Source organism: Thamnophis elegans, chromosome 3 (assembly GCF_009769535.1).
Source record: "Thamnophis elegans isolate rThaEle1 chromosome 3, rThaEle1.pri, whole genome shotgun sequence".
Lineage (NCBI taxonomy): Eukaryota > Metazoa > Chordata > Lepidosauria > Squamata > Colubridae > Thamnophis > Thamnophis elegans.
Genome location: NC_045543.1, coordinates 74,867,626 through 74,879,639, shown reverse-complemented (window position 1 = coordinate 74,879,639; position 12,014 = coordinate 74,867,626). Strand labels below are relative to the sequence as shown.

General features: G+C 48.5%; 1 protein-coding gene across 1 annotated transcript in view; it reads right to left on the bottom strand.

The window, feature by feature from the left end:
* The window catches only part of ERMP1 (endoplasmic reticulum metallopeptidase 1), a 37,395-nt gene extending 35,878 nt beyond the window's left edge, over positions 1–1,517 (bottom strand). Inside the window, exon 1 of the mRNA XM_032213834.1 lies at positions 1,060–1,517. Coding sequence (XP_032069725.1) covers positions 1,060–1,505 — 446 coding nt within the window. The 5' untranslated portion in view covers positions 1,506–1,517. The remainder of the gene's footprint in view (positions 1–1,059) is intronic.
* Between the last annotated feature and the right edge of the window lie 10,497 nt (positions 1,518–12,014).

The window sequence follows — 12,014 nt, the reverse complement described above, 5'->3', positions numbered from 1 at the left end:
TCTCTTCTCCCAAAAAGATTATCTACCTACCTACCTATCTTGTATGCATAGGGATTTCCCATTATTTTATTCCTATAAGAACTCTAAGATAAACTGGGCCAAAGGAGAGTGATTGTCCCAATTTCATCCTGTGAGTTTCTACGGCTGAACCTTGCTCTTCTTATTCCTGGTCTGTTCACACCACAGCCCAAATAGAGAATACAATTCATTTTTCAAAGGAGAATAAAGATAACTATGGCTTTTGTACTTTCCTTCTTGAATCAAAGTAGTAACCAATAGACTTTTACTGTCACTCTGTTATTGTCCGTGCAGACCAGATCAGAAAGCAGAGCAAGGATTCCACAAATAGCATTTTACTATTGCAAGGTATAATAAAAAAGTAATCTTTTAAAGCCTGCCAACTTCCTTCTGCCCCCTTATACCAGACTCAAAGCAATGTTATTTCAAATTTATTTGTCACATCTTCATTCTGAGGACTGAGTTATCCCTTATTTTGCCTTAAATGTTCTTGCATCTCTTCCTTAAGGTTATATACACATTCCTCTATACCAGTGTTTCCCAACCTTGGCAACTTGAAGATGTCTGGATTTCAACTCCCTACTGGGAGTTGAAATCCAGACATCTTCAAGTTGCCAAGGTTGGGAAACACTGCTCTATACTTAATTGGAAATGTCAAAGGCCACTATCCTCTTTTACATAAAATAGAGATGTAGAACCTACAACCTGGTGAGATAAAACCAGGAATTCAGGAGAAGCCCCCCACCCTTTATGGTTTACTGAAGGACTCTATTGGCCTAAACCTAATTTCCCTCCAAAGATCAACCAGCAAAGTTTCTCGTTTAGCAATAATCATGGAAAAATGGGAAGACCCTCGCGAACGTTAGTATGGCAGCAACACTGAACGAAACGCGCAGTTTCTTCTCTTCAGTGAATTATGTATCTATATATCCCTATAAAACATCACTCGGACTAGGTGCTTCTTATTCCAAGCGGATCAATTACCCGTCCTCTATTGGCACCCACGGGGAGGCGGGATGAGCGCACGGCACTGTCAATTACCTGGCGCGCGGGGCGTTGAATTCCGCGGGGTCGCTCGCCTCGTTCACCAACTGCTGGAAGGAAACATGCACGAGCCCGCGAAGACCCAGCAAGTAGAGGAGCAGCGCGAGCGCCGTCAGCAGCTCCGGGAGGGAGCTCGCGCCTCTCCCTGCCGACTTTTTCTTGCCGTCCCGCTCATCTTCTTCTTTCTCCCAGAGTTGCTTCGGAGGCTCCTGCTGCTGCTGCTGCTGTCCCCGCCGTCGGCCTTGTTGCTGGTTATTATTGTGTAGCGGCGGCTCCTGGCTCCGGAGGCGCCTCACCGTGCTTACTGCCGCCGAACTCCGCTCCATTCGAAATCCTGAGCCGGTCCTTGCTAAAGATCCCGTCGGGACTTGCCGCGGTGTAAGAAGCCTACGGCAGCGAGAAAGGTCCAAAACTTCCTCGCCGCAATCAGTACCGCTTCTCATTCTCGAGGGAGGGGGGCAGGGAGGGAGGGAGAAAAGGAGGAGGACCTTCCTCCGAGTCCGCCAATCGGCGGGAGCGCGCGGCTGCGGGAAGCTGCAGCGGCTCTGTGAAAAGGGGCGGGAGGAGAAGGAGGGAACCTGAGAGACGGGGGAAAAAAGAGCCTCGTTTTCTCTTCTTTTTTGTCCCCGGTTTTTTCTTCTTCGCCCTCCGACTGGTCTCGTTTCTCCTCCCCCCTCATCATCTTTCCCCTCCCGCTTCCCTCTCTCGCTCTCAAACTCACCCCTCCCCTCTCTTTCACCCACCTTCGCGCGCGCGCCCCCTTCTCCCCGCTTTTGCCTTTTCTCCCCGCCCCGCCTCACCTACGGGCGCTCTCTCTCTCTCTCTCTCTCTCCTGAGCCGAGCTAAGCGGCTTTCCTCGGTTCCTTCTGTTCCTGCCATCTCCCATCCGCTCTTGCCCAGGCATTTGCCACTCCCTTCTCCCTTCCCCAATTTTCTCTTTCTCCTCGCCCACCCCCCGCGTCACCCACCTATTTGCCTTACAGTCTTTTTCATACCGTTAACAGTAACGGAGTTAGAAGGGACCTTGGAGGTCATCTAGTTCAACCCCCTGCTCAGGCAGGAGACCTATTCTAGGGATTCGAACCACGGAACTGTGGATGGAGGAGCTCAGAGCCACTGAGTTACCTGAAATCCAAGAGCGGAGGCGGTGGGGACAGCGGCAGCACATCTTCCTCTTCGTTCTCTTTGTTTTCTCTTTTCCTCTGCTTTGGCGCTGCTTTCTACTCCCCCTATAGTGGAAGTGAATTATTTTTGAATGGTGTATGAAACTACCTCCAGAAAACAGGCCTCGGAGAACACTTTTATCACGCCATTCAAAAGAGCAACAGAAAAGAAGTTTCCTGACCCAACAATTAATCAGTGGAACAACTTGCCTCCAAAAGTTGTAGATGCTCCAACACTGGAAGTTTTTAAGAAGAGATTGGACAACCATTTGTCTGAAATGGTATTGGGCTGTGAGGGCGAACCTATGGCACGCCTGTTCCTTTTTCTGGCACACATGCGCGCACGATGATTAGCTGGCCTTTGTACATGTATCAGTGCCGGAAACTGGAAGAGGTGGTCTTCTGTTTTCTGGCAAGTCCATGCATGCTGGCCAGCTGATTGTCGCCTGCATACATACCAGTAACTGGAAGACTAGCTGGCTAGCATGCATGCCCATGCCAGAAACCAAGAGTTCATTGGCCAGCACTCCCCCGGTCAGCTCCTTCCGGGTTGGGGCCCCAATGAGCGTGTGTGTGATCATTTTTTGAAAACTTCTAACAAGCAAAGTCAATGGGGGATCCAGATTCATTTACTAACTTAGCAACTGCAGTGATTCACTTAACAAACATAGTGTCAGCCTCTGTTTTGCTGCTTGCTTTCAGCTGCCATTGAAACGGGGACGGGGGGGCATTGAATGTGGTTGGGGAAATGTCAGCACAGGAGGATTGTACAAAGGAGGTGTTCTCACCATCTACTGCACATGCTGCAGATAAAGGATTTGCCACCCAGACCAACTGTCCGGCATACCAGCCTGATGATGCTTTTTGAAGATGTCTCCCACATGACACCTGTGGGGGTGTACTGATTGGACTTTGGACTAAGGTTACCAGGAGAAGGGGTTGGGTCACATATTGATATCTATGATTACGCACGTTTTTGCCTCAGACCTCGCTTTGCTTAGCTACTATCTACTCATGACCAGTAAAAGTACTCTTAATTCTGCAAAATGGAGTTGAGTGGTTTCTTTCTTGGTTACTGAGTGAAGCAGCCTTGACATTAAGCGAGGTCTGAGACACGCACTCATCCCGGAGCTGATAACTTCCAAGGGGAGTGCACCCAATTCTTACACCACCACCACCACTCCCTGGAACATGTCCCAGCAAGGCAGCGACCAGGAGGAGAATGAGGAAAGCCTCATGAAACAAATTGCAGAGGCTTGGAAAAAGAAACATTCCAGTCGTGATCCTGGGAAAGAAGCGGACCTCCATGGAACAGAGGATAGATATCTCTGCCTAAGAGAGGCTGGGGGACAATCAAAAGATGTATGGTCTTTCCTTTGGCAGCTGTGGAATTATATGCAACAGTTCAGAGACGTATTTTTCATTGAAGAAGCCAAGGTAAGAAAAATTGCAACGCCTTGGGGAAGTAAGACAGCTTTGGGGATGGAGGCTCCGCATGATGCTGAACCCCCCCCCCTACCGAGAGACTATAAAAGATTTATGGCTGCTTTGAATAAATACTTTGATGTTTCGCTCACGGAGCTACAAATGAAAGCTAAAATTACATCCCTTACCCAGGGGAACAAGAACTGTTTAAACAGGGGGACCTCCCCCAAATTGCAGCACTGCTATGAACTGGCTGCGGAGATGGGAAGTGATTTAATCCATGACAATTATAGCGAAGATAGTGGGAGAAAGAAGGCTACCCCCCAACCTCCCCCCAGGAGCTCCAAATAAAAGGAAAAGTGGTTCTGCAAGCAAGCCCAAATTTCTCATCCCCAAACTGAGCCCAAGGCCCTCTAATAGGGGGGAGAGGGGGCCAATATGCGGACGATACCCAGCTGTATCTGTCCGCCCCGTGCCAACTCAATGAAGCGGCAGACGTGATGAACCGAGGCCTTGAGGCCGTTATGGACTGGATGAGGGTTAACAAGCTTGTGCTCAACCCAGAAAAGACCGAGTGGCTGTTGTGTTTCCCTCCCAAAGATCCGACCAATATTCCATCACTCAGGCTGGGGGGTCAAATTTTATACCCCTCAGAGAGGGTTCGCAACTTGGGAGTCCTCCTGGATCCACAGCTATCGTTTGACCACCACCTAACGGCTGTGACCAGGGGGGCATTCGCCCAGGTTCGCCTGGTGCGCCAGTTGCGACCCTACCTGAATCGGGAGGCACTCACAACAGTCACTCGGGCCCTTGTGACCTCTAGGCTGGAATACTGCAATGTGCTCTACATGGGGCTGCCCTTGAAGAGCATCCGGCGACTTCAGCTAGTACAGAACGCGGCCGCGCGAGTGATTGTGGGTGCACCTCGGTTCACCCACATAACACCTATCCTCCGCGAGCTGCGCTGGCTACCTGTCGATCTCCGGATGCGCTTCAAGGTGCTATTAGTCACCCATAAAGCCCTGCATGGTAGTGGATCTGGATACTTGAGAGACCGCCTTCTGCCAATTACCTCCCTGCGACCAATTAGATCACACAGATTGGGCCTCCTCCGTATTCCATCGGCCAGCCAGTGCCGGCTGGCAACTACAAGGAGGAGGGCCTTCTCAGTAGTAGCCCCGACCCTTTGGAACGAACTCCCCGTGGAGATTCGTACCCTCACCACCGTCCAGGCCTTCCGCACAGCCCTTAAGAACTGGCTAGCCCGTCAGGCCTGGGGACAAGGATAGCCGCCCCTCCCGAATGATGAATGTATGTTGCTTATTATTTTTATTATATGTGTCTATGTCATTGTTTGTATTTCCCCCTCCCTGATTTTATGTGAGCCGCCCTGAGTCCCCTCAGGGAAAAGGGCGGCCTATAAATGTTAATAAACAAACAAACAAACAGAGAAACCGCCTGGGAGGAGGAGGGAGACCGCCATGAAAGCATTGGAGGCTCGTTCCCAAATCCACCCTGCCCCAGAGGAATCACCCTCCTCATCGGAGGAAAGTGAAACCGGAACTGATGACGATCGTCTAGTAAGCTCCCGATCGGGGCCCATGACTATCCCAGTGAAACTTAAAGTGCCCTCTACTGGAGTGCAAGAAAATATGCTGGCTCTTTTAGATTTGGGTTGCACGCGTTGCATCGTTAGCCCCGAAGTAGTGGAAAAATTGGGCCTAAGATTAAAAACCTTGAAGGTCCCTATTGCTTTTTGCCAGCTCAATAGCTGGAGGGTGTCCGGCCCATTTTGTGACTGAGCCAATAGACATGTGGATGGAGACTCACCAAGAGTCAATAAGCTTTGTTGTGGCCCCAGGAATGGATCGGCCTCTTATATTAGGTTTACCCTGGTTGCGTAAATGGAATCCACACATCAATTGGAGGAAAGGGTAGATACGCATTCGATCTGCTACACCCCCTGAAGGAGAGGAGGAGGCTCCCAAGCGGAGTAAAGGAGAGGGGGAGACTCCCAAGCGGAGTAAAGGAGAGGGGGAGGCCCCCAAACGGAGTAACTTTTCTAGTATATCCCCTAAAGGAGAGGGGGAGGCTCCCAAATGGTGTAATGTTGACCCCAAACTAGCAGCCAGGGGGCAAGAAAAAATTGAGGGGGAGGAGAAAATCCCAAAAGAATATTGGGACCTGAAAGATGTTTTCAGTGAAAATTCATCTGATAAATTACCCTCACACCGTGCCACTGATTGCAGCATTGATATCCTTCCCAGAGTAACACTTCCGAAACCTCAAATTTGTTCAATGATCCCTCGTGAAATGGATGAGTTAAGAAAGTTTATTGACAAAAATTTGCAAAGAGGTTTCATTGAGCCTGCTAGGCCCCGGGTGGCTGCCCCTGTTATGTTCAGAGAAAAGAAAGATGGCTCCTTTCATTTGGTGGTGAATTATAAAAATCTGAACGCTATCTCTATTCAGAATCTGTACCCATTGCCGTTAATGAAGGACATGCTAGCCCAGTTGGGAAAAGGAAGAATGTTCACGAAATTAGACCTGCTTGAGGCCTATTACAGAATCAGAATTAAGGAGGGTGACGAGTGGAAGACTGCGTTCAATTGCCCTCTTGGTTGTTTTCAATTCCAAGTATTGCCATTTGGCCTACAGGGGGCGCCAGCTGTTTTCATGCAATTGATTAATGATATTTGCATGACTACTTTACAAAGGTGTGATGGTCTATCTTGATGACATCCTTATTTACACGGAAACACGTGAAGAACATGTGAAACTGGTCCGCTCAGTGCTAAAAAAAACTCCGAGCAGCAGAGCTATATGCGAAATTGTCTAAGTGTGAATTTCATCAGGAGAAAATTGACTACCTTGGGTATCGCATCTCCCATGATGGCATCGAGAAGGACCCAGCAAAGGTCCAAGCTGTAACTGAATGGGCACACACCCACAAACAGTTGCAAAGTTTTTTGGGATTTGCGAATTTTTATTGTCAATTTATTCCCTCATTCGCCAGCATCGCCCTCCCTGTTACGAACCTCCTGAAATCAAAAGGGGAGGCCAAACCTAGACCAGGAAAGCCCTTAAATTGGACTATGGAGTATCAAGCCGCATTTGAAAAGCTTAAACGACTATTTGCAGCTGAACCTGTTTTGAAACTCCCAGACATGGATTCGCCATTTGTGGTCCAAGCAGATGCAAGTGACGTTGCAGTGGGGGCAGTATTGCTACAAGCTAATGCTGATGGAAAGCTACAACCTTGCGCTTACACCTCTTGAAAGCTGACTGAGACAGAGCGAGACGATGGGCTATATGGGAAAAAGAGGCTTTTGCAGTCAAGTGGGCTTTAATGACCTGGCAACATTTCTTAGAGGGAACAAAACACCCTTTTGAGGTGTGGACTGACCATAAGAACTTGGGAGGCGTTAAAAAAAAACCCAGAAATTATCCCCCAAACAGATGAGATGGGTACAACATTTTAACAGGTTTGATTTCACTTTAAAGTATATCGCAGGGGGGGGGGGGAAGAACTTTATGGCAGATGCTCTATCTAGACTCCCTCAATACAAGAGCTCAAAGCTTAGCGTGGTTCACCCAGTCATCCCAGCGAAGAATCTTGCTGCTCTGGTGGTCACCAGAAGCCAGAGCAGCTCTAATTTTGAGGTCACAAAGGACCTTGTCTCCAAACTCAAGGAAAACCTTGAGTCTGATGAGTGGTTTAAACATCATTCGAATGAGTGTACCATGAAAGACGGTCTACCTTGGATAGGGGCTAAATTGTATGTTCCTGCTGCCATTAGAACTTTGGTTGTACAACGGGCCCATGATTCATGCATGGCAGGCTATTTTGGATTCGTGGAAACTCTGCATCTCATTAAAAGGCAATTTTGGTGGCCGTCATTGAAGAAGAACATTGGGTCCTATGTGGCCAGTTGCCCCACAAGTGCTGCTGCGAAGCGCCCACCAGGGAAACCCCAGAGCCTGCTCCAAAGCGTAGCCCGTCCGGAGGCACCATGGAAGGAAATATCTATGGATTTCATTGTGGAATTACCAGAAAGTCAAGGAAATACTGTGATTTGGATCGTTACAGACTTATTTTCCAAGGAGGTTCATTTTGTTCCGTGCTCCAAAATTCCGTCAGCTAAATCCTTGGCTAAATTGTTTATTACACATGTATATCGCCTGCATGGTGTACCAGACCACATTTTCTCCGATAGGGGGGTCCAATTCACCTCCTTATTTTGGAAGGAGTTTTTGAAATTGATTGGCTCCACCCAGGGACTAAGCTCCACCCACCACCCGCAAACTAACGGAGCTTGTGAAAGGACTAATTCTGTTTTGGAACAGTACCTCCGATGTTTCATTAATTATCAACAAGATAATTGGGTTGAGTTGTTACCTTATGCTGAAGTGGCCTACAACAATTTGGTGCACAGCAGGGTTTTACACCATTTAAAATAATGTTTGGCCATGATTTTGTACCTGTTCCAGAGGTGCCACGAGAAAAGCTGCAAGTCCTGTCCCTTTCAGAATGGAGTGACCAACTCCGCAAAATCTGGCCTTTGGCATACAAGGCGTTGGATGCTGCTCATCGAGCACACAAGAAACAGGCTGTCAAGAAGAGGACTAAGCAAAGGGAATACAAGATTGGAGATCGTGTGCTTTTGTCTACCAAATTTCTCCAAACCACCCAGAAGTCTAAGAAACTAGGTCCTAAGTACGTCGGTCCGTTTCCAATTGTAAAGATTATTAACCCTGTATCGGTGTGACTGGAACTGCCAAAATACCTTAAACGTGTTTACCCAGTGTTTCATGTCAACCTTTTGAAGCCGAAACACACTTCCTCTCTGCGAGTTCCTCTGCCTGCACCACCTGCCCCTCTCCTCATTGAGGGAGAGCAACATTTTGAGGTTAAGGAGATTTTGGACTCTCGGAAGCATAGAAAGCGAATTCAGTATCTCATATCCTGGAAACATTTCCCCCCCTCTCATGCTGAATGGGTCGATAAGTCCCACGTGAGGGCTCCTCGACTTTTGCGGAAATTCTACTCTACCTACCCCGACAAGCCATGACCTGAATTGACTTGGACATTTTCACCTTCCCTTGTTTTTGTTTTCTGTTGTTTGTGAGTCTGTTTGTTTTTGTTTTTTTTTCTACAGGGATGATTTCCTTTCCTGACGGAGGGCTGGATGTCAGCCTCTGTTTTGCTGCTTGCTTTCGGCTGCCATTGAAATGGGGACAAGGGGCATTGAATATGGGTGGGGAAATGTCAGCACAGGAGGACTGTATAAAGGAGGTGTTCTCACCATCTACTGCGCATGCTGCAGATAAAGGATTTGCTGCCCAGACCAACTGTCCGGCATACCAGCCTGATGATGCTTTTTGAAAATGTCTCCCACATGACACCTGTGGGGTGTACTGATTGGACTTTGGATTAAGGTTACCACGGGAAGGGGTTGGGTCACATATTGATATTTATGATTACGCACGCTTTTGCCTCATACCTCACTTTGCTTAGCTACTATCTACTCATGACCAGTAAAAGTACACTTAATTCTGCAAAATGGAGTTGAGTGGTTTCTTTCTTGATTACTGAGTGAAGCAGCCTTGACACATAGCAAGAAAAATTGTAAAATGGGACAAATCTCACTTAACAAATTTCCCACTTAGCGGCATAAATTCTGGGCTCAATTGTGGTAGTAAGTTGAGAACAACCTATAACTCTTGTACAGTATAAAAAATATTCTTAGACATTCATAAATTTATTTCTCAATGCAATACAATACAATAGCAGAGTTGGAAGGGACCTTGGAGGTCTTCTAGTCCAACCCCCTGCCTAGGCAGGAAACCCTATACCATTTCAGACAAATGGCTATCCAACATCATCTTAAAGAATTCCAGTGTTGGGGCATTCACAACTTCTGGAGGCAAGCTGTTCCACTGATTAATTGTTCTAACTATCAGGAAATTTCTCCTCAGTTCTAAGTTGCTTCTCTCCTTGATTAGTTTCCACCCATTGCTTCTAGTTCTACCCTCAGGTGCTTTGGAAAATAGTTTGACTCCCTCTTCATTGTAGCAACCCCTGAGATATTGGAATGCTGCTATCATGTCTCCCCTAGTCCTTCTTTCTATTAAACTAGACAAAACGGTTCCTGCAACCGTTCTTCATATGTTTTAGTCTCCAGTCCCATAATCATCTTTGATGCTCTTCTCTGCACTCTTTCTAGAGTTTCCACATCTTTTCTACATCATGGTGACCAAAACTGAATGCATACTGCTGGCTCATATTTAAATGGTTGTCCACTAGGACTCCAAGATCCCTTTCACAGTTACTACTGTTGAGCAAAGTATCACCCATACTGTACCTGTGCATTTAGTTTTTGTTGCCTAAATGTAGAACCTTACTCTCTTCACCATTGGATTTCATTTTATTAGATAGTGCCCAATGTTCAAGTTTGTCAAGATCCTTCTGTATCTTTAGTCTATATTCTGAAGTGTTGGCTATTCCTGCAAGCTTGGTGTCATCTGCAAATTTGATGAGTTCCCCATTTATTCCCTTATCTAAATCATTGATGAAGATGTTAAAGAGTACTGGGCCTAAAACAGAGCCTTGGGGTACTCCACTGCATACTTCCCTCCATGAAGATGCAGTTCCATTGAGGACTACACGTTGAGTGCGGTTGGTCAGCCAGTTACAAATCCATCTGGTGGTGATGCTGTCTAACCCACATTCTTTTACTTTATCTAGTAGTAGGTTATGGTCTACCTTTTCAAATGCCTTACTGAAGTCCAACTGCATACTTTATGGATTGAGTTTCACCATGCTTCTCCTGAGGAAGTGAACAAGGCCATGGGAGCAGTGAGTGCCTCCACCTGTATACTGGACCCGTGTCCCTCCTGGCTGGTCTCGACCAGCAGGGAGGTGACACGCGGCTGGATCCAGACTATTGTTAACACCTCTCTTCAGGAGGGAACCTTCCCGCCCCTCCTAAAGGATGCGGTGGTGAGACCCCTCCTGAAGAAACCGTCTCTGGACCCAGCCATTTTGAGCAACTATCGCCCAGTCTCCAATCTTCCCTTTGTTGGGAAGGTTGTTGAGAAAGTGGTGGCCTCTCAACTCCGACGGTCCTTGGATGAAGCCGATTATCTAGACTCCTTTCAGTCGGGCTTCAGGCCTGGCTACAGCACGGAAACTGCTTTGGTCGCACTGATCGATGATCTCTGGCGGGCCAGGGATAGGGGTCACCCCTCTATCCTTGTGCTCCTTGACCTCTCAGCGGCCTTCGATACCATCGACCATGGTATCCTGCGACGGTTGTGAGAGGTGGGAGTGGGAGGCACCGTCCTTCGGTGGTTCTCCTACCTCTCGGACAGGTCACAGTCGGTGTTGGTCGGAGGGCAGAGATCGACCCCAAGGCCCCTCAACTCCGGGGTGCCGCAGGGTTCGGTCCTGTCCCCCCTCCTATTTAACATCTACATGAAGCCGCTGGGTGAGATCATACGCCGGCACGGGGTTAAGTACCACCAATATGCAGACGATACGCAGCTGTATCTGTCTGCCCCGTGCCAACTCAGCGAAGCAGTAGAAGTGATGTGCCAGTGCCTGGAGGCTGTTAGGGTCTGGATGGGAGCAAACAAGTTGGCACTCAATCCAGACAAGACCGAGTGGCTTCTGATGTTCCCTCCCAAAGATTGGCCAACTATTCCATCTCTCAGGCTGGGGGGTGAAATTATACGCCCCTCAGAGAGGGTTCACAATTTGGGAGTCCTGGATCTCCAGCTGACTTTAGAACACCATTTGTCGGCTGTGACCAGGGGGACCTTTGCCCAGGTTCGCCTGGTGCACCAATTGTGACCCTACCTGGATCGGGAGGCCCTTCAGACAGTCACTCACGCCCTTGTGACCTCAAGACTGGATTATTGTAATGCGCTCTACATGGGGCTGCCCTTAAAGAGTGTTCGAAGACTTCAGTTAGTCCAGAACGCAGCCGCGCGAGCGATTGTCGGTGCACCCAGGTACACCCACGTTACACCTATCCTCCGTGAGCTGCACTGGCTACCAATTAGTCTTCGAATCCGCTTCAAGGTGCTGGTCGCTACCTATAAAGCCCTACATGGCATCGGACCTGGGTACCTGAGAGACCGCCTCCTGCCGATTACCCCCCATAGATCAATCAGATCTCACAGGTTGGGTCTCCTCCGGATTCCATCCGCCAGCCAATGTTGGCTGGCGACCCCCCCGGGGGAGAGCCTTCTCTGTTGCAGCTCCAGCCCTCTGGAATGATCTCCCTGTCGAGATCCGGACCCTTACGACCCTTCCGGCTTTCCGCAAAGCCACCAAGTCCTGGCTGCTCCAGCAGGCCG